Below are 27,891 nucleotides of genomic sequence, written 5' to 3' on the forward strand. Positions count from 1 at the left end.
ATGACCGGTTTCCTATCAGACCTGGTAAGTGCTTGTGACACTTTCGTACTCTACTAGTATTTCAAAGAAAACAAAGTCAGTATCTCAGTTAAGACAACAAGGCTCTTACTTACTAAAAGCATCTCAGAAGTGGTTCTGCGCACCACTTTGAGGTATTAGAGATGTTTGCACTTCATATGGCCTGCCATCCATCTTTGTCATATTTTAATCAATATGTTAATATTTCTTAAATGTCTTAATCTACTGGAAAATATTTACTTATCTTCAAATATAATTTGCCTTGCTTAACTGCTGGAAAAAAATAGTTTTGTTAAATATATCACTATTTTGTGCAAGAAATGGCAGGCAGGGAACAGGACTGGATGTTGGCAGCTGTGACATCTTGTCAGGGATGTTTGTGTGAGTCTGCAGCATTAATATCCTGGTAATGGCTGAGTTTTGAACCCAGAGCTGCTGCTTCACACATCAATGAGGCACCTGCAACTGGAGCAAAACCTTTTTGAGAAAGAGCTCCCACGAGCACACGTAACCTCTCGTCCAGGAAAGAGGAATATGGCAGCGTATCTCTGAAAGGCTGTTGATTTTTCCTTCATTCATGGCATGTTCACTGCGTCCTGCTGCCAAGACTTACGTAGAGTAAACCTAAGAGCAGTGCAGGCTGTGTATTTTGAGATCTCTAATCAACCAGGAAAAAACAAATCACAGAAACTGTCAAGGTGGGATGCCTATTCTCAAAACTCCCACTAGATTAAGTTGACTATGCTGCTTGAGACAGGCAGGTGGGGCAAGAGTTCAGAACTGAGGATGGTAATAAGTTAGAAACCACACTGTCCTACAGCACAGCTTGAGCAGAACCATTGCAGAAGGGAACCTCTGTCCCAAAACCTTTCCTTGCTCTTCCTTCCTCTCCATCTAGATGAAAAACAGCAGATTTCCAAGTGCTGCCACACCGACAGGAATCTGAGTGGAAAAACTTGCTATAAGCAACGCCAGCCTGGGCTACTTTTTCCTGATTTCAGACTTCTTTGTAAAAATTTTAGCTGCTGTGTGTGATTTCAGGAGGCTTTGCCACAAAACTTGAGCTGAGGGATCACTGTTTCTGTAGCTAAAGGCTGCATTTTACTTGAGTTGGATGCAGGGAAATCACAGGAGGATATACACTTCACACCAGGGCAAGCAGAGGGAACATGTCTATCTGCAAATCCCTTGAACGAATGAGATGTTTCTGGAGAATGAAAGACACATTCAAAGAACAGCTTGATGTGGCTACAAACTGAAGAAGATTTTGTTCTACCTCTGCAGGTACAGTACCAGGGGCTCTTTCAAATGATCTCTGTCCTGGGGATCGGCGGAACCTTCCAAATTGGCTTTCAAATTTCTTCAATCACCTACATGTCTCAGGTAGGCAAAGATGAATTCAACACACTGGTTAACAGTGGCACTGAGTCTACATTCCTGCTTAGGATGCTCCTGTCTGGCAGTCAGCGAGGGTTTAATCGCAGTTTGCTCATGATTCATTCCCATTGCCATGATAAAGCAGAACGTGTCAAAGTGTTGAAAATAGAAGAAAAGAGACCTGCAAGTTATTGTTTATAGAACTGCTCCTCAGAAGATGCGCTGACAGGGGTGGCACTTGTCTCTCCTATAAACCGACAGCACGTGTGCCTGCTGCAGTGGTCTCATTTCATACTTTCATAGCTGTCCATCTGCACAGACAAATACAAGTCAAGTGAAACAGCTCTAGGAAAATGTCTGCTTGTCTCCACTTATCACAGGTACAACTTCCATCCAAGATACTGGAGTCTAGAAGCAAGACATTCTTATTTTGTAGAGATCACCTTACGGAAAAGTGTTATTTTCAGGCTTCAGACACCAAGTTCTGAGTGAGAAAGTATTTAGGAACTATACTGAACAGGTGCTGTATAATCTGGCATTATTGCCATGTATGTGAGAGAAAACTCAAAATACATTTGCAGAACTCTACAGGGCTGTTCACACTATTTTCAGTACAAGTCCACACCTCAGCTCCTCTGATTTCAAGGACAAAACCCCCAAAGAATAAACTCCTTTTAGTGGCAAAATGAACACAGAATGCTTTATTACACTATGTCTATTAGCTAATGCATACTCTTGGAGTCTATATTACTTAGTGACTTTAGCTGAGCAACAAATATTTGTTCTAAATATAACAAAATACATGCACTAGAATCACAGTTATTGTTAATAAAAATTCTTTTTTCTATCTCAGCATGTTAAGGCTTTCATTAATGAAACCTGGCTGGAGCGATATGGCTACCCCCTCCATCAGGATAACCTCCTGTTGCTATGGTCTATCACCGTGTCCATCTTTGGTATAGGAGGCCTCTTGGGTTCTTCAGGAAGCAGATACCTGACTGCCAAGTATGGCAAGTATGTGTATTTAAAGACAATTTGTCAATTTAAACTTAAGAAAATGTCAGTTGAGGTTTTGAGTGTGAGTCAGCTTTTAGGCTTAGTTGTGGCTGTCATACCGCCAGCTCAACAGCAGCGTCAAGAGAATTTGCTGCTTCTTGCCATTGTCCTTTGGCACAGGCTCATCAACTCTGGTGTCACACCAAACACAGTTACTCAGGTTGGGTCAGTTGTGGCAAGGACAAAAGGCAGCCCCCCAGCTGAAGACAAAATGGGTTTCTTGAAGGAGCTACTCAAAATATAACAGCACAGAGATGCTCCTAAGTGCTACATCACTGTGTTTCACAATGGATTTTCAAGTGCCAAAAAGCTTTAAGTCTTTCCTCCACTACAAAGCCCAGAAGTTTTCCCAAACTCCCAGGTCTAGCCGTGTGTCAAGGCACATCCTGAGTCCAGGGCGCCCAGTGCCAGTCCTGTGGAAGGGCTCATTTTGTCCTGGACCACGTATATATAATTTCACAAAACCAGCGAGACAACTTCACCCAAGACATCCTACATGCAAGAAGCTTAACTGCCATTTCCCTTCTGACTTACAAAAATGCTTTTTACTTTCTTGCACTTGTAGAAAGAAATGTCTCCTCTGCAACAATCTGCTCATGATAGTGGCAGCGTCTATCATGGGCTGCAGTAAAACAGCTCGGTCCTTTGAGATGATTCTAATTGGACGCTTCATGTGTGGAATAAGTGCCGGTAAGTGATTTCTCCAACAGGTCAGCAGGCTCTTCCAAAATTTTACATCTTTATTAAAAGTAAATAATAACCCTTCACTAAGAAAATAAAATATTCAAGTCAGTGATCCCTTGTCAGAAGGTCTATAACAGCCAGCAATAAAGTGCAAAATTACTAGTCATTTCACTGATATTGAATGAAATTCAGGTTTGCCAAATGTATAAATATACAGAGCTGTCAGGAATGGTTTGATACAATATGAAACAAGGCATTTTTTTCTGGTGGAAAAAGATGTAAAATATTATCTAAATTTTAGTTAACAGTACTGGAAATTATACGGTATATGGTTTAAAGCTAGTATTCTCATACAGCTCCAAAGAACCAGGCTGTTCATGGCTGTGGCCATTTAATTTTGACTCTGAACATATTTCAGGAATGTTCTATAAGGGTATTTGACTGTGCTGTGTCCAAGCACTAAGTCCTTGGGGTTAGTACAAAGAGCTGGGCATAATCAAACAAAATCACTCCTGGCAGACAGACCACACGCAGCAACACCCTGTGCTGGTATCTGTATGCCTTCTGTTTGTCTCCTACACAGAAAGTTGCTTTTCCATTCTGCTTGGGTATTCAAAGAGATGTCTATTTTATCTTCTTTCATTGGAAATTCATGTCTATTTTTCAAGTAATCAAAATTTTTTACATTGCTTCTCTGACATATAGTAGTATTGAAGAACTACAGCTGTATTTTGAGAACTACGCACCCACAGCAGCTGTGATCTAGAATCTACATCATACCTCACGCAAACACCTAATTTTTGTTAACTCCAGTACTTTGCCATCACATAAAGCCAGGAGAAGAACATGCTCCTTTCAAAACAGATGAAGGGGCTGTGACCACTATGTCAGGAAAAAGCTCTTGTTCCCAGACTAGTTTTCAGAATGTCTGTTATAACTGCTTCACCAAGAGCTGGAAAAATTAACTCTGCCTGAAATCGTAAAAATTATTCTTTGACAGTGGAAAAGAAATATTCTATCTCCCCCTAAATCATATACAAATCAACATTGAATATAGCACTGTGTATTTTAATCTACTGTGGATCTACCATACAGCTCTCCTATGGCATCACGTCAGAAAAGGTTGAGATTAATGTGGGTTAACTACAAGTAAATTAAATGTTACTACAGGGTGTTTAGTTATTCAGCACTTGCATGCTCTTTTTCCTTTAAAATATGCTAAGGCTTGCAAGAGATACTATGATGAGGCTACACCTGCACCCCAAAGGGAAAACTGTACATGTCTTAAGATGAGGAAACTGCATTGTGCAAAGAAGACAGTAACCAAACACTTTTGTAGAAAGGGTTAGAAAATCTAATACTGAAAAATCTTGTACATTGGCTAATGTATGATAAACAATTTGGTGCATAAGGCAGATATATTCTATAATGCTTATTTATTTACATGCAATTTAATGAATGTTATGAAGGTCGTATTTCTTCTCTCCCACAATTCTCTCCCCATCTCAAGGTCTTTGTGTTCCCCTACACCACCAATATGTTGGAGAAATTTCCCCTCGGAAGATGCGTGGATTTGTAACCTCTACTGCCTCTTTCTTTTGGTCACTGGGAAAAGCCATCGGGCAAATTTCAGGACAAAGGTATAATTAATTTATGGATCCCCTCTACCTTTTGCTTCTTCCTCTGTTTTTCCATCCATTCATTTCTCTCCTCAAAACCAATGCAATGTACTTTTATCCTACACACACATTTTATCCCCGCCAGGGAGCTGTTGGGCAGCCAGGCCCTGTGGCCCATGCTGATGGCCTCCTGTGGACTTCCAGCATTGGTCCAGCTGGTGACTCTGCCCTTCTTCCCTGAGTCCCCACCTTATCTCCTCATGCACAAAGGAGACCAGGAAGGCTGCAAAAAAGGTAACCGAGGGCTCCAGGTTCCTCTTCCTCACTTGACTTTCAATTGTTTTGTGATGTTTACTCTCCCCATATGGAAAAAAAGGACGAAGTTTGTCCTTGCTCATGTCTAAGACAACTCTGTGAATATCTACTAAGGGTATTTTAGTTGTAGTTCCCACAGAGAACATGAAACTTGTTCTCTCTACAGCTCTGTATTACAAAACTTTGCGCATCAGCTGACAACGCCTGTGCGGTCAGCCTAAATGACAAATGGCTGTTCGCCCTGCAGGACTCTGCAGGGCACCCCTTGGCTCTGGTTGTTGGCTGTGTACCCTGCTCATACCCTGAGAGAAGACAAAAGGGAGACAAGTGAACCCATGGCCAGGGAGGGAGTCCTTGTGCACCCCCCACTGGCCCCTCTGTCAGAATAGGTCCCTCTGTGCAGGAGGGGAGAAGGGCTCTGGAGCACATTCTAGGATATCTGTGCGTCAGAGCACAGCCATGCATGCTGCACTGCCAGACACTCACATCACCTACTCAACAAACGAGACGAATTAACATGGCAGGTCTCACTCTCCTTCTCCTTCACAGCCATAAGGCAGCTTTGGGGTGAAGGCCATCACCAAGCAGAGATTGATGACATCATGAGAGAGAAGGCAACAATGAAAAACACCAAGATCTTGAGTGTCCTGGAGCTAATGAAAGAACCAGCTTTCCGTTGGCAGCTGTACACGATAGTTACTCTGACTGCCACAATTCAGCTATGTGGCATCAATGCAGTTGAGTGTATTTCCCCCTTAAAGTCTCAAAACACTTATTGACAACCTTAAAAGAGACATTGTGGCTCTCAGGAGTTCTCCTCATTTTCCTCAGGCTTCTCAGGTCACAACTTGCTGTCTGCCAGCCCTGTTGCAGGGCAACAGCAGTCTGCAAAGTCTGGCTGGGCTTTTCATGTGACATCCCTTTGCCCAGCTCTTGGTCCATGCTGGAGTTACCTTCCTTGGTAGTCATGTTTATTTAACAACCCTTTTTGGAAGCCATCACAAGGCCCCAGAACCTGCTTTTACAAATGAGCCCACCCTATATTGGCAAAATCTGCAATGCAGTTTTACGTTACTGCTCCCTGCAACTGCTGCTGTTTAGCCCCTGACTCTTGGCACGCCAAGATGCTGGGATCACAGTGTGCTTACTAGACCTTTAGAGACAATCAATGAGCATGCTGACTGTTCTGGCACCTTTTCCAGGTCTCCCCCTCTTCCTCACAGCTGAACTTCTTTGGGATAATTTTGAAGTCACAGCTTTGCAATTGCCTGTATGATTCTTCTAACAGCACGATGCAGTAATATATTTGTCAAGGAAATACACAGCTGAGTCTCACACAGCTTAAACTGGAATCTTTATCACTCAGCATATCTCCAAACAGTAGCAGAGATCCTTGAAAAGATGCTTGTTTTACCCTCTCACGCTCCGTAACTCATGCTCTTCTTTCTTGAGAACATCCTACAGTGATGTTTTTGGATGGGATCTAGAAGAGATGATATACCTGGCTGTTTCTGAAAGCATCTAAATCAGGACTCTGCAAACCTAATTACATTGCAGCAGCTGGAGGTCCTTTTATCCCAACATTTTATCTTTTATGAAAATAATTAATTAATTACATTTTAGAATGTATTTGTCAGCCTGTAAAGTGACTACTACTAAAAAGAGTGCAGAATTGTAGCTCACTGCAAAGCTGAGATGCGTGCTCCTTGGTTAGCAGCTCCTGTCTAGGGTAGTGTCACACATATATGGGGAAGAATTCCATTCTTTTCTTCTTTTACTGTTTTATGTTTTTCTTTTTGTTTTTTGTTTTTTTTGTGTGCTTTTTTTTTTCAGATTTATTTTTACACTTTTGAAGTCCTCCAGGCTGCCGGCTTTGATGAAAGAATGATCTCCTATTTGACCCTCTCTGTTGGGCTCTCTGAACTCGTAGCTACTGTCCTCTGTGTAAGTCACGTTCCTAGGGGAATGGGTAACAATTCGCTCTTCTGGCACTGACACCAGTGTGACTTCTGTCCCTCAGAGCTCCATCATTGAGCGACTGGGCAGGAAAGTGCTCCTGGGAGGAGGCTACTCGATCATGTGTTCACTGCTAGCTGGGATCACCGTGACTCTCTCCCTACAGGTAAGGAAACTCTTAATGGCAGATTTCTCTGTCTGTTCTATTTCTAACCTCTGCTCACATTGAGGACCATACTGCTGAGAAAGGAAAGTGAGCCTTAGAAGTGCCAAAATAACTCCTCTGTTAACAGCTTACCCTCTGGAGGGGGAACATCCTAAAGATTCAGCTTGTCTATATATAGGATTAAACCCTCTCTCAGCAAGTGCTCTGTTGTGCTCCTGCCTCCTTTCCAATGTGATCCCAGGAGCTCAGCGAGGAGCAGATAAAACACTGGGAGACTGGCACTGACTCCTGATCCCATCACACACTGGGCAGCACAGATCAGAAGGCAGTCCTAGGAAAATGGCCCTTTCTATCTGTGCAGGTTTTAACAAGTAACAACAAAACCCCACAGTTTTTGCATTAGGTTGTTCAAAATTTATCTTTGCTGCAGAAGATACTGGGAATGCACATATCTATTCACAGACTGGAGTCCAGTTCACCTCTATCACACTGTCCTTGCTGTAGCTTCTTCAAAAGCAAGTCTCCTGAATTACCAGTATCATCCAAGAGCTCCTCTATAGATACTACTGCAAAATTAGCCTTGAAGCAAGGTGGCAGCAGACTCCCATTTTTGTTTCATTCATGAAGGATCTCAAACCTAGGAGAGAGAAATCTTTTTTTCCTAAAGCATTGAGTCTCATATCTTCTTGGCTAAGATCTGGGGAAGTTTCTTTGCAGTACCAGTTATTAAACCCATCACTTAACAAAAGTGAAGAAAGATATGACTTGGTATCCTCGTATTTCTAAGGGTTGGGGTAAGCACCATGGGGTCAAGAAGAAAGGACAGGGTGGAAAAGTACCATTCAGACTTCCTTTAACTGAAGGCTTCCAAGCCCGACACCTGCTCTATACTAGCAAACCTGCTTCTCTGCTCAGCTAACAAAAATCTCACTGCTCCATCCACAGGAAAAAGCACATTTCTCTGCCAGTTCCCTTACACCATACATTTTTTCTTGAGGTGACAGTGTGGGGAAACAAGCAGCATTTCCCACCTGTGGTTATTAACAGATTGCACCCAGAAGTTTGTTATGTTGTTTGGTTGTTTTTCCCCAGGACTGGTATTTCTGGATGCCATACTGCAGCCTTTGTCTGATTATCTTGTTTGTAGTTGTGTTTGGAGCTGGACCAGGTAAGTACTCATTCAAAAGCAATAAAGTAATTGAGTCATGTGAGCTTATTAATATGGCTAGGAAAATACTGCATAATATTTAGCATAAGTCAATTAATTTAACCTAATCTTGTAGTCATTTAAATATTGCGGGTCCAATCATTGCCCATAAACTTCAATGCCATCAGGTTTGAATTTTGCTAACAGGAGGAAAGGAACACAGCAAAAAGTGGAAAAATACAGCAAAAATAGAGCAAAAGCAGACGGGTAATTTTTTTTTTTTTTTTTTAAGAAAAAGAACAATAAAAGCAAGAGTTCTTTTAAATTCAGTGTTGTATAATGTCACATCTTATCCCACATGGACAGCAGTGCAGAAGACCTACTTTGGAGTAATTCCTTTCCTAGAATATACTACCTGCTCCTCTTTAAAAACCTTTTATTTTTCAAGTCTACTTATTTTTTAAATATTTGCCTTCTCCTATGGCATAGTTGTCTTATTTTTCTAACTCAAACTTGTCAAAGTCCTGTGACTTCAAACGTAACTGAAATGCCCAGGAAGTGAATCTGGGAAGATCACTCATTTGTGATCCAGCAGCATCGTGCTGGCAATTCTTGTTAGTAATAATAATTGTCACTCCATTCTTAAACAGCTTCTTTCATGAGAAGATGTCAGACTTTCTCAGGTGTTAACTATCTAATTCTTCAACGTCCCAAATAAATATATTTGAATATTTTGCCACTTCAACAAGGTGATATCTAGAAGATGCCACAAACATTTTCTTTTCTAAAAAAGAGCAACATACACAAGTGTTTTGAATGTCAGTCCATGGTAGTAGCTGACTGTGTAACTGTAACACTCAATCCAAATGTTCAAATCAAACACATCAACAAGCAATAACTCTTACTGTTCTTTCCTTTCAGCTGGTGCCACAGTTTCCATTAGATCTGAAATTTTCCAGCTCTCGTGCCGACCACCCGCCTTTGTGATCGGCGCGGTTGTCAACTGGCTGGGCGTCTTTGTGATCGGAACAACCTTCCCGTTCATTGTGGTGAGTGACTTCCCCTGGGACACCGAGCTCAAGTCAGCCGGGGGAGCAGGGAGGGTGGCGGGAGGTGACAGTGCCATGCCGAGTCGCAGTGAGCTCGGCACCTGCTCTCCCAAGGCCACTTTTCAACTGAAGGGCCCTGATCTGCCCAAGATATTTATTCAGACTGAAATAGTTGTCCAAGGTAAAAATGCAAAGAACCTCTTATCAGATCCAAAGTACTTTTGGACCCAAATAAAAAACTGTGCCAAGAAAGTGACAATGCAAAAGACATGCTTATCTCACTCTCCTTCTATCTTTGCTCTTCCCTGCAGGAAAGACTCAAGCACTTCTGCTTCCTCATCTTTATGGTGGTACTTTTCACTTCAGGGATAGTTATCCACCTGTTCCTTCCAGAAACAAAAGGGAAATCGATTGTGGAAATCACAGAAGAATTTAATAAGCTAAACTTTAAAACGAAGCATATTCCAAAAATTTCAAATCATGTCAGAGAGGATTACGCCTTCTGCACCAGGCTTTGATGGGCCATTAGGAGGAGTCTGGCTTTCTTAAAAAGGAAAAAAAAAAAAAAAAGGACATTTGTTGTTTTCTGACTAGTGAATTGGTCCAAATGGACCGTTAGATTTCATACCTGTCACTTACAAGGTTCCCAGTTTGCCAAAGCAGCACCTTTGACAAGCACTCCACTCTGGGCAGCTTCAAAAAGGAATGGTGGCTGACACTAACAGGACAGACTCCTGTGAATCATGAGCATTTTGGCTTAACTCACTGATGTGTAAATCTCAGCTGAGCAACTAATACACACTGAAACTACATGAAGAATTCATAAACACTCTGCTGACCACAGAGAAAGGCAAGACTTGTGATCCCCTCTTTCTATGATTTCTGAGTGTGTTTTCACAACCCTGAAATGGGAACAGTGAGGTTCTTGGCTTGCTGTCTCTGGCCAGGGTTCAAGCCATAACAGATTAAAGAAAAAATTTAGTGGCATAGGAGAGAAATTCTTTGTTTCTCTAGACCTGACTGAATAATCAAACCTTGCCAGGTTCCCATGCAAATACCATGTCCTTGTGTTGTATCAAGTTTGACAGACTTCAGCCCTTTTGGATTGAAGTTTTCCCTGTCAGCAGCCATCCTTGCTTCGATGCAAATTTAATTTTTTGCTGAATTTTTGCATGTTTCCCTCTGTTCATGAAAGGCTCTCACAGTCCTAGTAGCAAAACAATACTATTAGGAAGAACATGAACAAAGCTAAGGCTCAAAGTAGAGCATACTATACAAATTAAACCCCAAACTCTAGACTTGCACAGTAAAAGAACTGTTTTTCTCTCTTATGTTGCTGTGGCTGGCATATTCAACTCAGATAAAGTTATTCAAAATATGAATTCAATTGCTCATCTTAACTGCTGCTTATTTTTAATTGGAAATGTTAAACATAAATTAAAATGTCAGATTGTCTTGTAATAAAGCTTCTGGCATCCACAAATGTTTGTTTCCCAACATCATTATCTCCCTTAATAAAAAAAGTGACTGGTGTGCCTACCCTTCCGTGACTGGGGTTTTTCACTATTCCTGTATTGAGGGACACTTCAGATTTCTCACTAAAAGATAATCTACAAAACACAAAGTGTCCTTAAAGTCAGAAAAGCTCAATAATTTTGTAGTGTTCCACACATATATAACATGACCAAAAACCACGAGTCATTTGGAGACAACTACCAATATAGAAAGGAAATCTAAACTTTGCAAAACAGAATTCTCTTTTCCTAACCAGTCATTCTGACAACACCCTTCATTCTGCCACAATAACACCCGAGTCTTTGCAAACGTAAGCAGAGTGGTATTGTGTAGCATTGCCAGCATGACTCGCTAGTGAGATCTCCGATCTCAGTTATTCATTAGATGTTATTCGGAAAGCTTTCCCCATAAGATCCCCACCAAGAAGGGAGCAGGTGCCCTATGGAACATAAATGTGACAACGAAGCGGAACAGCTGTTTGGAGCACAGGTCAACCTTTGCTTGTGCTCAGTGGAGCAAGAGCTGTATTCTGCCAACCGTCTGCTCATGGCATGAAACAGCAAAAAAGTATGGTTCAAAAACACATGGGAGGTGACAAAGAGGACAGTCATTCAGAAGTTTCAGGAACACTAGATGTATGTTTTCTTTCAGAGATATCAGCTGATAGGTAAGATATGTCTCAGGTATTGTCTCTGAGGCAAATACAAACACTTAAAAACTCGCTCAGTGAACTGCTGTCAGCTAGACACCAAAACAGTAGGTCTGGTCTAGCTGGCCTCTATTAGGGAAGGCTTTGCATGGCTTTGCACGTGTGTGTCACAGGGGACTGTAAAATTGGATGTTAAATGACTAAATTACCTGATGTTGTGAGATTCAGTGTCCGGATCACAGTTATGACTAAAGGTTATCTGTAGCTACTCGTTAACACTAATCATGAAACTGTGTGTCTAACAAAGGGGCCTCAGCATAGTGTAAGTAATCAGAGCACAGAAGCAGCACAGTAACTAATCAACATGAATGCAACAGACATTACACATTAAGGGCATTACAGGAGGAAGACTCTTAACCTACAAAAAGCAGGAGTCCTAAATGAAAGTACAAGAGCCAAGAGTAAAAGTTACAATGTGTGTAAACTGTACTAAATAGAAGTGGTGAAGTAGAACATAAGAAAACAGGCTTCATTTGCGAAGGAAAGCCCCATGGTGGTAGCTACTCATCATTGCGTGCTTGTGTCTTCCCCCAAGATCATCCAAGCAAGGCAGATACTAGCAGCTAACATGGCATTTCCTTCCTTTGTCAGATGCACATCATGTTGTTTCAACTTTGCATGATTTACAGAAAAGGAAATTAATTCCTAGCATCAAAGGGACAGTCTCATTTGTGCTCTAACAACAGTTTATCTGCTGGAGAACCTCATCTGGAAAAAAACTCGCCATGAACTCTCAGCACACATCAACAACAGAGTCAATTCATGATGGGGTCACATAACGATGGGACAAATGGCCAGGTGGTGCTATGTGCTACATTTCAGACATTAGCTAGAGAATCTGATGTTCCTTACAGGTGATGTATTTTCTAATAAATATGACTGCTTGCATCATATAAGCCATTTATGATTTCTTAGTCCTCTTCTTCTTTAATTGAAGTGTAAATGGCAAATGATAAGTAAGCCTTTTACCAACTTAGTACATACAAAACCTTCTTAATTATTAAGTAAATAAAGTTAAAGCCTGAGGATTTTCTGTCTGAAGGAAGAGACATCAACCCAGCTATAAAGGTTACAGAGCAGCTTCAAAGCAATAATTTTGTCATCACAGACACAGAAATAAATATGTTGGCTGATGGAAATACCAGAAAAAACTGTGCATGACATTGAATCTTTCCCAGCAAAGGAAAATAAGCTACTATTACATATTTTGCTGGTCAAGCCTGATGTGCCAGTATAGAATAGTTAAGTTTGCCCCCCATCCCAAACTGATGAAGCATTTCAATTGCTTTAAGTAATGATTAAGTTATGACATGCTCCAGTTGCTGTCACATGAAGAGAGAATAGCTCTTTCCTGTTTTATGTCGAAGTCCTATGGTTCACTGTCCAAGCCTCAATTAAGATTTGCAACAGATAAATTTGTCCTTATTTTTCTCATCTTATACTGAAAACTAAGTGAATTATGATTTTTGCAGTCCTATTTAAAATCAATGTCTCAATTCTCTATCCCCCTTGCACAAGACAGAGATCTTGAAGTACACACATTCCCCATAAGGGAAACCAACTTGTTTACCTGGGCTAGACACAACCCTTGGTTGAAATATTTAATCCAGCAATTCTAAACTTTGTACAACAGCTGAAATATGTGTAATTAACTTAAAAACTTTTGAAGTAAAATTTAACTTCAGTAACGTGGTACTAGTTCACTGACACTCCTACTGCATTATGTGAGCACTTGGTTCTTTTGGCAGGTACTAACCAGTAAGCAACAGGAATCAGCTCTGTCCCAGCAGATGGCTGCCGTCTTCTCTGACCTGGTGAGTAACTGGTCGCTTTTTCTCAGGGCTCTGCCTTATATAGGACAAAGCTAACAAAATACTAAAGATCCAGATTCCTTAAGAATTGTAAGCTCTTTTGGGACAGCGACCATCTTTCTTCTCTGCATTTAAACACTACCAAGAACATGTTGCATGGTCTTTTCCATGCAGCAAGGTAAAATAAAATAAAAAGATAAATTCAATCAAAACTAACAAAAGTCCTGGCAGTTCCACCAGTGACAATGCTACTGTACTTTTGTTTTCTGAATTACTGAAAATAATGCTAATTATTAAGTACTCTGATTACTTTCCAAAGTAATGAATAGGTTAACCGTACTGCAAAAGGCTAAGAAATTAATGACATAAGCTCTAAAATAAATTGCTTTCCTCATTTCATCTAAAGTTAATTAATATCATCCATCAAGACTTTCCATAGTCTTAAACAAAGAAAAAGTGATAACTATTTCTTGCTCTATTTCTCGACTTGCCAGCAAGAAGCTATTTTGCTTTCCTTTTTATGAATTAAAATTGTTAATTTGTAAGTCTAGTGAAAAAAAAGAGTAAGAATGTGAGTTCATAACTTCTGGTTTGATGTACATAGGTTACTGCAGATTGCAGACAAGGAAACTCCTTCCCTCTTCACCACAGGCAGGACTGCCAGCCTGTCAGCTATTGCAGGCACACACTGAAGGCTGTACTATCAGGAACAGCTTTTAAAACTCTTTCTCCTTCTTGCAAGCAAAGTGGTGGATTATCCCTCTTGTAGTAGCACTTAGTCTTGCTGTGGCCCTGTGGCTGAGGATTGCACTTTGGCAGTAAGTTAGAGATTTCAGAAAAATGTTTAAGTCTAAGAGGATTAGAAGTGGACAACACAGATATCCAGAAGGGAAGGGCAAATGTGGCTACATAGACACTGGCCCTGCACAAATCTAGAGTCATGAGAAGCTGATGGAGTATTTTATTCTTGCTTTGCAGGTTCAGTTCCGGGGATTATTTCAACTGATCTTCGTGCTGGGAATTGGTGGTAGTTTCCCATATGGATTCCACATTTCTGTCATCAGCTATCCTTCAGCGGTAAGTAGCCATCTCTCTGAGGTTGGAAACAGAAAACAGGGATCTCAAGCTATCCATTCGCCCACAGATCTCAAAATTACTGAGCATTCAGCTGATACACCTATGCCTTTTCTTTGGCTAACGTAACATAAAATGCGTAGAGAACTTTTTCCCCTTTAAACAACAGGATAGCACTTTCTGTTTTAAATAAATTGTTACCACACAGCACATGAGCTTCCAAAGGAAGGCAGAAACGTGCTTTTAGCATGCTTTGTCAGGAAACGTACAGACTGGTACAAATGTAAAGACTTTGCAATGTGATCTCAGCTAACTTGCTTTACTAAGAAATTTAGTCTCACAAGAAGGCTAGTATTAGAACCATAGGTTAGATCTGAAGTACAACAGCCAAATAATCCCAAGAGATCTTATACCCATTGTCCAGTCAAATCTCATTTTATTTTTCAGCACATCAGGAAGTTTATTAATGAAACCTGGATAGAGCGACATGGCTCTCCCCTCCACCCTGAGACAATCATGCTGTTGTGGTCCTTCATTGTGTCTGTTTATGGGATGGGAGGATTCCTGGGGAGCCTCTGCTGTGGCTACCTGACTACAAAATATAGGAAGTAAGTGTTTCTTCTAACAGCTCAATAGTCAGAAAGTGCAGGGAAATGCCAAGGTGCTTCTTGGTTGAAGCAGTCTGATTGAAGACTAAATGAATTTGGTTTGCCCACACACCCACCTCTTCAAGTAGCAAGCAGTATTTTACCTTGTCTATCTACCCTCCCAGGGAACTGTATTTCTGCAAAGGCTGCATTCACCAACACATCACTGGATCGGGGCCTCTGGGAGCAGCAGGATAGTGCAACTGCCTCCTGTTCTCTTCAAGATCCCCTATGACTCCCATAAAGGTCTCCCAGGCTCCCCAAATCCCAAAAAAGGAGCTGTGTGTCTTGTGTTGGAACCTGGAAACCACTGTGTGGAAGATATCCTTAAGTGTCAAATAAGAGCCAGATTTCCACTTAAACGCACTCATCCTGGGTGATGACATTATATTAAATATTCAAATATACTCTAGCATCTAGTGAAAATGTGAACGGAATAGGTAAAAAAAAAAAAAAGCCTATAACTATGCTGTAAAGATACAATCAGCACCAAAACGAATTATCCAAGAGACATCTTGGCAATGTTCTTGGCAATTCATTTTACTGCAAGTCAATTCCAAACTATCTTTTCCACTGGATGGAGAAAGGATTCCTCACCAGTCTGGTCTGTTCTCTCTTTTGTGTAACACCACTAATTTCATTTGCAGAGAAATTGGCAAACATATCTGCTTGGTGTGACCCACTTAAAGATCTGCTCCACAACCCACTGATCCAGAGGCCCCTCATATGGGTCTCAACAAACCACCTTAGCCTGCCTGCAATTGTGTTCTGTCCTACCAGGTAAGTGCCCCCAAGAAATTTCTTGTGGGACACTGCCTCATCCCACACCCACAGGGTCTCCCAAGACTGGAAACAAGACCATGCACTTCTCCCATGGGTTATTTAACACACGATAATTGCTGGATCACAGCCTTCTAAATAGAGGATCTCTGTGAATCCTTAATGTGTGCAAGAGGACTCTCGCCTAGCGAGCACCACGGCAAAACAACAGAGGGCAAAAGACATCGATTTGAGCCTGAGAAATGGGGCGTATGAACATACCAGCCCATGATTCACACTGAGTGTATTTTGAAATATGCCTCTAAAAACTCTGCCATCTCAGATCACATCCATTTAGCAAGGAGTGTCTTTAATATGAGCCATTCTAGAATGGGAGCCACAGACTCAGATTATTTCTGAGGAACAACCTGACAATTTATGAGGAGTTCTAGCCATTTAAAAATCTTGGTGACAAACTGGGCCAGCTCTTTCATCTCTTTCCCCACTTGTATGGAGGAAATGCTGAAGTGTTCCAGCTGTTTAAATTCTAAGCTCAAAAATATTAATGAATTCAGATCTAAAGGATCCTAAAATTTTAAAGAATCACTTTGACTATCCAAAGTCAAGATTGTTTCAGCCATTCCTCCAAACAGCAGAAATTGCTGTACCATGCTTCCAGCCACTCAAAAGAGTACAAGAGTTCTTATTTCACACTAAATTCTCATGTTTGTTTTTTTTTTTCTCTTTTTCAGAAAAAAGTGCCAAATGTGGGCCAACCTGATCATTCTGGTAGCTGCACTTATCATGGCCTTCAGTAAAACAGCCAAGTCCTTCGAGATGATTCTGGTCGGCCGCTTTCTCTATGGCATTGGTACAGGTATGTGCTCAGGCCACTGCGGAGTCCAAGCATCCCGGCTGTCCCAGGGTTGTCTCTATACATATTGCTGTTCTTGGGGAATGATTTATAAAGCAAATATACTGCGCACTTAACGAAAGTGAAAGACATAATCCTTTTTTGCAAGAAATTATAATCCAAATACCAGAGTGAATGGAAACAATGTAAGAGAGGATGAAGTCAGAAAGTTAAGCTATTATAAATATTTTAACTGTCATTTATCCTCTTCTATGTTAAAGGTTTTTCTCTCAATATACATCCTCAGTATGTCGGAGAGATTTCACCCAAGAAGCTGCGTGGATTCACCAACTCCACAGTTTCTGTTTTTCTAACACTGGGAAAACTCACAGGACAGGTTATTGGACTACGGTAAATACTCCAATCTTTCTATCAGGTTACACTAAAAGTAGTAGAAATCTTTCTGTAACCTTATCCCCTCACCTAGTCAGTGACTGACAAAGTGACTCATCTTCCCCAAAACAGCTCTGAGCTTATGCCAGAAAAAAAAGTTTTGATCATAATTGAGGCAAACATACAGTTAAAATACAGGAGACAGAAAACTAACTATTCATAATCTGATTTCTTCTTATTTCCACACCCTTTCTACTAGGCGCCTTCCCCTTAAAAATGTACTGTAATTACATGAAAAGTCTTAGCATAATGTTTTGATCCTGTGTTCAAACAGTGGTCAAATGAGTCTCATTAGCTCTCTAGACATTATATTGGATCCTAATGATATTTAGAAAGTTTTTCAAAATGCCAAATAATTCCTTTAAAATTGACAGAAACAAAAATAGCCGAATGTGTGAAATTTGCCAAATTATCAATTCAGATTTTGCTCCACTGCACCCTTGAATGCAATTTGAGCAATCCTCATCACTCAGAAAAACTTCCTGAACATTCATTCCACTATCTCAGCATAATTTTGTTTCATATACACTTTCCAGGGAGATTTTAGGAAGCGAAGCTTTGTGGCCATGGTTGTTAGCATCTAGTGGACTTTCAGCATTGGTTCAACTGGTTACCCTCCCATTTTTCCCTGATTCACCATCCTACCTCCTGATACAGAAGGGTAATGAGGAAGCCTGCAGGAAAGGTAAAGTGTTTGCTTTCCTTACTTACTTCGCTTCATTTGATGTTTTAGTGACAGCCTCTGTAGAAGACAAGCAAGCAGGGCAGAGCTGTGCAGCACGGTGCAGTGCCATGGAGAAACAGCAGAGGCAATTCTAAATAAAACAGCTGAGGCACCTACGGCAATACAGCTCTATTAACCTGGGGCCTTACTCACTTTAATTTATTTGGTTAAGAAAGACATATTCTATTAACATGTCTAAGCTTTCCCACTTTGGCGGGTACTACTTTATTTCTTCAAAGGAAATGGTTTTAGATAGTTCATTTTTTATTAAATAAAATGTAGCTAAATGTTTACTTTGTTTACAATTTAGTCAACTCAATGTTAGAAAGATATGCTGTACTGACAACCAGTGAGTCAAAATTCCAGACCCAACCAGATGACAGAACCAGACAGCACTGACACAACCCCCTACGCCAATGGACAGGCAGACTAAGGGGTTTAACATAACCACTCATGACAGAGCTGTACTGGTAGAATAATCCACTCCTTGCTTTGCCCCCAACAGCCATCAGGAAGCTCTGGGGGGAAGGAGACCACCAAGCAGAAATTGATGACATTATGAAGGAGAAGGCTGCAATGAAGAGCACAAAAACCTTGCGTGTCCTCGAAGTAATAAAAGACCGGTCTTTGCGCTGGCAACTTTACACCTCGGTGACCGTCATGACCACCCTGCAGCTCTGCGGAATCAATGCAGTTGAGTGCTCTCTTTAGCCCCAGAACAAGAGACAGCTCTAGGCAGCATTACAAACCTCCCTAAGTTAATGCTGTTACACCAGCTAAGAATGGCATCCCAACTGCAACACTTTTTTCACAGGTGCATTTCCTCTCTCCATTTTTCAGATATACTTCTATTCTTTCGAGGTATTCCACACAGCCAAGTTTGAAGAACACACCATCCCATACGTGTCCCTTGGAGTTGGGTTGTGTGAATGCTTATCCTCTATACTGTGTGTAAGTCTTTTCAGACTTGAGTCTGAAGGAAAAATTTCATGCGGTCAAGAATTGTACTTTACCTTACTTATAACTGGGCTCAGGGAAGATTTGCATAACCTAAGACGCATCTTCCTGCTTCTGCAAAACCACATGCAGGATAGAAAGCAGCTCTTTTCCCAAATTATTGGTATGACTGTACATCTTTAGACTATTTTTTACTCTGTAAAATAGTTTTCTGGTATTCTGGATTAGTTATGTATATGTACATGTGCACAATTGTATATATACTAGCACACAAGAAAGAGAACTGTCTAACAACAGCCTAGGGTTTACTAATAGATGCAGCTTCATTAATAAAAAGTTAGCTTTGAAGAAGCAAATTAAATTCATTAGAAATTAAGAGACTCTCAAATGACATTGATTTCTGGCTGTTATTCAGATAAGTCTTCTGCAAAGAACATATGGAGAAGGGAGGCATTATTTGACTTTCTGCTTTTCAGACCACCCTCATAGACCGATTTGGGAGGAGGGTGCTGCTGTGTGGAGGGTACACGCTGATGGGCTCTGTGCTGGCGCTCCTGACCACGACGCTGTCGCTGCAGGTAAAGAGGCAGCAGCTCGCTGGCTGCTCAGCACCAGCCCTTGCTGCTCTTGCCTCACAGGATGGGAACAAAACTTGAGTCAGTGGCAGAAAATACAGAGCTCTGCTATTCTGTCATGTATCTAATGGTTTGATATCACTGGTTTCTCACTTTTAGCATCAGTTTTTCTGGATGCATTACTTCAGTGTTATCTTGATCTTCCTGTTTGTTATCTTCTATGGAACTGGACCATGTGAGTACATCAATGGGAGGAAACTTGGTATCGTATTGGTTGGTGTCACAACTGGCAGAGGAAGAACGGGCTAGACCCATGGTAAAGTTGTGGAAATTAAGAAGGGAAAGGCAGATATGTACAAGTGGGAGACAGGAAAAGGATATAGATGCCTCAAATTTTATTGCTGATCACAGAATCTAATACAGTATCATCTTCTCCAGAGGGTTTGAGACAGATGTTTCAGAACAATTTTTAAAATATTCAGCTAAAACCAGGATTCTAGGCATTGCCAGGTATATTATTCACTAATTCAGCGAGTTAAGCTTTATGACTACCAACACGCTTCAGGTAGAACTGACCACAGAACCCAAAAGTGGAACTGGTTTTATTTACTGTGCTAATAATGGCCACCAGTGCAATATGGAACTGCACAGATCCACTGGCACCAGAAGAAAAATTCCAGGATGTATGACAGAAATCTAAATCAGCAGCTCTAGTCCCTTTCTGGAACCAAGGCCTTCACCCTCACCGCAGAGGCCACCTGCCAGCAGGCACCTATTCTGCCTGTTTGCTGTTTTCTACCACTGACACTGTGAGGATCTTCGGCAGGAGTAAGATGCACTGAGGAACCGTGGAAGTACACCCAGTTTGTGTTTTGCTTTCCTTTTTCAGCCGGAACCACTATAACTATCATGGTTGAAATCTTCAGCCAGTCATCCAGACCATCAGCCTTCCTGATCGTCGGCTGCATCAACTGGATGGGACTGTTTGCACTTGGGATGATTTTTCCACTCATTGTTGTAAGTTACTCTAACTGGATCCCTCGCTCCAGGCTAATTAACTTCTGAATGCTGACACAGAACAAAATAACAGCAGTATATTGCAACAAAAGGCAAATCTTAGAGCTCTGTCCAAATACCAAACCTGCTCAGGAATCCCCCAGGCCTGTCAGAAGAGCAGCAATTGGACTCAGGTCAAACTGGCCAGCGGAAACTCTTGGTTTGATACCAGTCCTGGTTTGTGTATTGAGCACATATTTGAATTTCAATTACTAAGACACAGACTTGCACCCAAGGGCAGGGAAATAGAAATGAGATTCTTATCTTCCTTACAGTGTCTCCTATTTCTGCCTGCAGGAAAACCTCGGACCCTTCTGCTTCCTCATCTTTTGGGGAATCCTTGCTCTATCGGCAATTTTCATCTACCTGTATCTCCCTGAGACCAAGGGAAAGTCAATCATGGAGATAAAAGCAGAGTTCAACAAGCTGAATTTTGGGAAAAAAGAAACCTCAGCCACTGGAAACAACTTTCCTAAGGAACAGTTGTTCTGCACCAAACTCTGAATGTTCAGAGGAGAAATTTGCATCGCTCAGAAAAGACAGGAAACAATGTTGCAATAGAATGAAACAGCAAACATTAAAAACAGACTGCAAGCTCTTCTGTGTCTTTTTTCTTTCTTTAAATATAGGTATGAATTTTATTGTCCTAGAATTTTATTTCTTGCTGATAGCTTAACATTTTCACAGGAAATTTCACCACTCCCTTTTGAGATCTACTGAATATAAAGATTTTTTTTTCTATTAAAAAACCCTTTTATGATAATCTACCTTACAAAGCTTTAAAACATTTTATTAACAGTCCGTAGGGCCCAAATCCTGCACCAGGAACATCCACACAGGCTCTGCTCACAGCCCTGGGCCTCCGCTGGTCTCCCTGGTTGCCGGGAGTCTGCCCAGAGCCACAGGTACCTGAACAGTTTGTTATTGCGCTTTCCTAAACAAGACCTCACCAGCTTGGATGCCCTCAGAACCAGGAAACTGCTGACCAATAGTGCAGAGAGGAGTATCAGAAACATGAAGGACCAAGTAAAATAATTCAAGAGAAACCAGGGGAAGGAAGGATTAAGAAGTCTAAGTGATCATGAGTCTGGGGAAACACAGAAGTCTGAAATATTTGACTAGCAGGCTGACAGAGGGAAAGCTGGATATGTAATGTAGGGTGACGCAAACAGATATGGGTTCAAAACTTAGCAGAGTAAATTAAGAAAAAATGTTCTGGCCATGGTAACAGGAAAAAAAATATTGAAGTTGAAATTGTACTGTGCAAAAACCTTTCTGGAGATGTAATGAAAATCTCAGCGGAGAATATCCTAGTAACTCTAGGCATGGAGAAGGACCTGCCAGAGTTATTACTGTACACGAAAGAAGTAAAATGGTTCCTATAAAATACAGCGCACTCCCAAGAGCATCTGTGGTGTCTAAGGACACCTGGTACATCAGCTTCTGGGAATTACATCAGATGTTTCCAGAGAAGAAAGAGTTTGTTTTGGAAATGCTTTTCTTGTTATGTAAGCAAGCAGGGAATAAAGAGTGATTATTGTAACCAGCAGAAAAAATAGTTTAGGAAGTTCATTGGAAATACAGTCAAAGTTTTTCCAAGTGACCACAAACAAGTATAGTATGATTTCTGACTAAATGCTTTGGATCTTGCCACCTGCTTTCAACTGCTCACTGAAGAAAAGATTCATCAATATTACAATTCATCAATATTACAAACGGCAGTTTCTCACCTTACTGATGGAGCTATCACTTTAGTTTATTTTTAATGCTTTAACACAGGAAACATGCCCTGAAAAGTCTGTACAAACAGCTTTTATTTCCAGAACTTTTTTCAGGATTTTCATTCTTTTCAGAATGCTTCAGATACAAGGAATGCAATCCACTAACACAGGCTGTACATGGACACCATCTCTTGATGTTTCATTTGCTGGCTTTTTACAGCAAGGGTGCTACAGTGAAGGAACTGACAAACTCAACATATACCATACAGTCAACTTAAGCATGTTCATATGGAGGTTTTCACCATTTTTTAAGTATTTGTTTAAGTTACACCTTTGCAGTACAAGCACTTAGTGCAAGGTATAGAAACCTCCCTCTTTTCCACAGGTTGGGGGATGGGGAGAATAGAAAAGCCCCTAAGTCACAGAAACTACTGGGCATAAAGACACCCAGACCTTTTACATGGAGAGATCAACAAACCATTTCTTTTATCCCCATCAGCATTTTCAATTCGCTTTCCCAAACATATCTCACTGTGAACACCCCCTACCAAACACCATCTGACCCATCTGAATCATGTAAGACTGTACTGGGCAGCAAATAGGACTGGTTTCAGCATTGCCACATACTCCATTCTTGATAAACCCTCTCATTTTGGAAAGCCTGTGGATTTCCTGTCTCTCAGGAGATCCTGTTGACTGTTACAGGACTATTCGCACAACAAAGGAGCAAGTTGAAAACAAACCTCTTCTCAGTAGGTAGAATCCAGTACTCACCACAGTGGAAAATCAAGACCCCAATTTTAAGGTATCTATGACTTAGTCATATTTGAGGGAAAGTCTCCACAACATGTGATACTGGGGTTTTCCTGTTATGATCTATTCCACAGAAAACGTTCCAGACCTCACAACTGAGGCGTCCACCTAATTTTTTAAAATAATCATGAGACTTTTATAAAGAGACACATTATAACCCTCCCACTCTCAAACAGTCTCTGCAACACTTGTGTGAAAACACCGGTTTTCACGGCCAGGCTGTATCCAAATATGAAGTGTCATTTTGGATGCTTTCATTTCCAGACCACAAAAAGCAGCTTTCCCCCCAGGAAAGCTGTACATGGAGTACCTGCATTAGCAGATGGCACACGCCGCCTGGTCCCTCCTCAGGCACTCCCACACCTCCGGGGGCACCTGCAGAAGGTAGCACTGGCTATTTAAAGGCTCCTGAGATGCTTACTAGCACAGTGAGGTAAGTCAACTTGCAGGTGAGTTAGAAATAAAGCTGTGACCAAAGTGAGCGGAAAGAAAACCCTCTTGAAATATAAAGATGCCTAAATTCATTGTTAACACAAATGTAAGCAAGGATAAAGTTCCAGAGTCTTTCACAGGAGAGCTCACCCAGCAGTTATCAAAAGCAATGGGCAAACCAGCCCAGGTAAGTCCAGATGCTCAAACATTTTCTTTATTTAATCAGCTGTGCATATGCAGTGAGCTATTTCTCAGCAATAGCCTCTAAAAACTAATATACCTTACGACTCACTAGTATTTAGAATCTTCTCTCTGTAGAAATGGCAAATACTTGCTTGCTGTATATTAGCTCTGCTGAGGTCTTAAAATACTTGAAGTATTTAAACTAGCTTTGTATCTGATGGTATTCCATGCAGGCTATATATTTACATGTAGGCTATGTGTGGCTACAGACTTTAAAACAGTTGTATGTGGTTGGCTGTTCTCATCAAATTGATTTGGTGTCCAGATAAAAAGCCAATCGACCTGGAGAAGTCTGGATCCTTGTCTCTTCCAGGCAGTTTGTCTGTTTGATAAAGGGGCTCCTCTGTCTCTAGGGACAGTAACAGAGTCCTGTGCAATCAGTTGGTCTCATTAAATGTAGGAAAACAATCTCTGCCACATTTGACCAGAGTTACTTCTCTCAGGGAATAGTCAGAAGTATGTTTTAGGCTTGTATAAGCCTTGTCTCCACAGAAAGCAGGCTTAACTGTAAATGAGAGTAAGACTTCTTTTTTTCTCCAACACATACAGTAATATAATGAAATTCTTATGTAAAACTGATGTGTTCTATCTTTCCTCAAAAAATATTTTTTTAAAATCAGTCTAGCAAAAAAGTATTTGCTATTGGAGGGGGTGGGGGTGTGTCAGCTGGTGGTTCTTGCATAACAGCTCCTGAATATAAAGCTAGAGGCCAGGGCTGGGATGCAGCTGGAACAGGTTTGTGCAGCCGTGTGGAAGGGATATGCAAGGGGACTTAGAAATATACAGGGAATAACAAAGAGATTTTGGTTTTTTCGAAGAGGACATGCAAGCTCTTCGTGACAAAGGAGGCAATAGGAAAGCAAGAGTCTCTTGGTTATAACACAGAGAGAAGGAAAGGATTAGGGTAGGCTGGAATGCAGAGCTTTCCTCTCGCAGGAAATGGTACCATTTAAAAAAAATCCTGATTTTTATTTTTCATCGAGTAGGTTTTTTTTCTACTGGAAATACTGTTTCAAACATTTTCAAACTGATCTCAGAAGAAAACAATGTTGATTAACACTTCATCTTTTTTTTTTTTTTTTTTTTTAAATAATCTGTTTTCTGGGGCAGATGTTAAAGTCATATACGTACCTTCATTTGGCATAAAGTTTAGAGCACAGGGTGTCCAGCCAGAGGAGAACAGGTTCAAGCAGGTGATATCTCAGCAGGATCTCCATGGCTTATCCTGTACGGCTGTGGTCTGATGCACTTTGCACCCAAACAAGCTGGAAATGACGGCCAAGACTAATTACCCAGACAACTCCTGGTACTCAGGCTAGCTTGTTTTACCAAGAGGGTTAATTGCTGCTGAGTTCTAATGATGCGCTGCTAATAAACGTGGGTAAGAACAGAACAGAAGCTAGATGGGTGCCAAAGGAACTGATCCCTGGATTCCCCAGTGTGTGGATCTGACACTGTGTATTAGCAGCAGGGAAAATTGCAGCCTGGTCATGAATATTAACATAGATACTTTCTTCTATTTTTCCTACTATCAAGAACAAAAGTAGGATTAGGCTGTATTTTGTTTAATGAGGAGGATGTTGATTTAGACCTCTGCTGTGTCAGTTCACATTTACCTCAGCAGGGCAGACTGCAGCAGGAGCCAGTGAGGTGCGAAATCTCTCTGGAACGCAGGGCAGCAGCGATGCAATTGCACACCACCGCTTGCACCCGACCTTCCCGCACAGGCAGGGAGAGCGCGGTGGCTCGGAGGAGATTTGGGAGGTATTGCAGGCCACCGAGCTCTTGGAGTCAGTAAAAATGTTACTGCTGGGTCCTCCTTTCCAACAGTGCACTTGGGCTGAGCATCCAGAACCCATCTCTCAGCAGTGCATGGTGTTCACAGGAGCAGCTGTCAGACACTCAGCATTTCTGTGATTGCCTCCTCGAGAGCAATCCCCATGCATGCCTCTTGCCTGATTTTGAGTGTTTCAGCAGAATCTGCTTATGTGGTGGACTCCAGACCACCTGGTCACACAAAAGCAGAGGACCTGCTGCCGGAGGCAGTCGCTCGAGCCTGGAGGTGGGCAGCCCAGCACACAAAGTGCTGTTGCTTCCCCCGCAACTGTCCTTAATCAGCCAAAGCAATTATTAGGAACCAAGACTCGCAAGCCTAAATAGTATGATGTCTTTGTACTGGCCCTTGACACAGCAGTGAACATCTAAGAACAGAACACAAATCTGCACAGTAGGACGTCAGCACATGAAAGCCTCGCATGTGGCAGGCAAGGTGTGGCAGCAATTCTCCAAGGAGAAGACAGCAGACAGGGAAGGATCTGTGCTGCAGGGTAACTTAATAAGAACAAGAGTGAAACTATTTGCATTTTAGTGAAAAGCATCTCTGAGTGCCTGGGATGTTTTGGTTTATGTGCTGCTAGAGCTTTTAGTTAAGAAGATAGCCATTCTGCAACAGATGAAAGAATTGTGATGGCAGTGACCATTCCCAAATGGTACATCACAGGAATATGGTTGTATTTCATACCTTCTCATCTTTGTGACTTGCAGGAAAATATTTAGGAAGCCTAAAAGTGCAACGAAGTACATGCAGGAAAATTTGAAAAGCATAACTGATAGGCATGCACCTATTTTTACCACAGTTCAGGGACACAAACACCTTCTCAGATTTTCAAACCCTTTCTCAATATGCCAAAAGAAAATAATATTCCTTTTCATCTTCTTCCAACAGTATATAGCAATACAGATCTCTCCTGATCAGGTGATATCCTTTGGTGGCTCCACAGACCCCTGTGCTGTGTGCTTTCTCTATAGCATTGGCAAGATAGGGGAGCAGGAGAACAAGGTCTACTCCAGATTGCTTTGTGACCTGCTGAACAAACAGCTGAAAATACCATCTGACAGGTGAGCTTATACCACAACTTGTCTGACAAGACTTTAGACAGATTGTTAAAACTGCTAATCCCAAGCTTGGCCTTTTGTGTTCTTCTATTAACATGCTGCTTGAAGAGGCTAAACGCCAAGCGAATAGAGCAACTCTCCAGTTTAAAGGAGGAAAGGAGCAATTGTATGAGTTGCAATGCAAATGCCCAGAAAGCATAGCATTTCTTAGTTAAAATAACAGAGGTTCAGGCATTGCATGAACCCACAGATCTCACACGTGAAAAAGCTCAGGTACAGACATAAGAATTGCATCCTGAGATCTTCTTAAAACAAGAAGTAGAAAAACCATAGGAACTCCAGGATGCAAGTAGGCAAGCGATTAAAGGGGGGCAGGGGAAGGGACTGCAAGGCCTGATAAGTGTAAAGCCACAGGGGACAGTCTACAGCCTGGCTGTGTGTGGCCTGTTGCAGGAGTACCCTGGCCAGCCCGCAGCACTCTGCAGCTCATGTGTCTGTCTTCCCTTTCAGAATTTATGTCAGCTTCTTCGACATCAGTGCTGGCAATGTGGGCTGGAACAACACCACCTTTGCTTGAGGTGCCCTCCGGTGGTAACAGCTTCTTCCTGAACCCTCATCGCAGTTTTTGAGCCCTGCAGCTCTAGCCACGTTATCCGTATCTGGCACAAACGCAAACGGCAGCAGTACCTTAGCTGCTGCCACCCACTGCTGTTTTAACATCTTGTCTGCTGCTTAAATAAAAGTAAAATTCCAGCAGGAGCCCTATGACCGAGAATGTCTTGTTACTCTGGAAAGGCCTGTGGTTGAGATGGAAGGTGTCTGCTCAAAATATTCTTAACAGAAACTTTTCTTTTTTACAAACAGTTAAGCCTTTTGTGTGAAGATGAACACTCCATTTGGATATGCCTTTGTTCATGCTCAACAGCCTGGACAAATTTAAATAGAATTATCCTGACCTGATTTCAAAATACATTTAATTCAATAGATGTGGCTATCAATGTGGCATACAGACCTCCCTTCAAAAGGAGGAAACACATGATTGCCTCTTATTTAAAAGGGATGGATTGCAGTCCAGGTCCTCCTTAGATCTAACACTACATAGACATCCAGCTGCTTAGCAGAAACACTTGTGCTGTGCATCCCTCAGGGCACAGCACAGGCAGAGGGCCTAAGTGGAAAAACCCACTGTTCACTGTTCTGCCCTCCCCTTTTCATCCATTGAACAATTTGCAGTGACAGTGAAGATCAGAGCACAGCTCAAAATGAG

At 41.5% G+C, this 27,891-nt stretch overlaps 1 protein-coding gene across 1 annotated transcript; it reads left to right on the top strand.

Moving 5' to 3' along the window:
• On the top strand, positions 1–27,201 carry LOC309446604 (uncharacterized protein; the record flags this gene model as incomplete). Its single annotated transcript, XM_082066471.1, has 26 exons — positions 1–24; positions 1,303–1,401; positions 2,249–2,409; positions 3,017–3,141; positions 4,646–4,775; positions 4,900–5,048; positions 5,619–5,806; positions 6,903–7,013; positions 7,090–7,191; positions 8,284–8,359; positions 9,260–9,387; positions 9,699–9,869; positions 13,360–13,425; positions 14,401–14,499; positions 14,944–15,104; positions 16,655–16,779; positions 17,037–17,166; positions 17,745–17,893; positions 18,438–18,625; positions 18,773–18,883; positions 19,366–19,467; positions 19,624–19,699; positions 20,354–20,481; positions 20,818–21,002; positions 26,538–26,627; positions 27,135–27,201. 26 exons carry the CDS (start codon positions 1–3, stop codon positions 27,199–27,201), a joined length of 3,141 nt encoding a protein of 1,046 aa, XP_081922597.1.
• Between the last annotated feature and the right edge of the window lie 690 nt (positions 27,202–27,891).

Source organism: Streptopelia decaocto, assembly GCF_964273445.1.
Source record: "Streptopelia decaocto genome assembly, chromosome: 15".
NCBI classification, from domain to species: Eukaryota; Metazoa; Chordata; class Aves; order Columbiformes; family Columbidae; genus Streptopelia; species Streptopelia decaocto.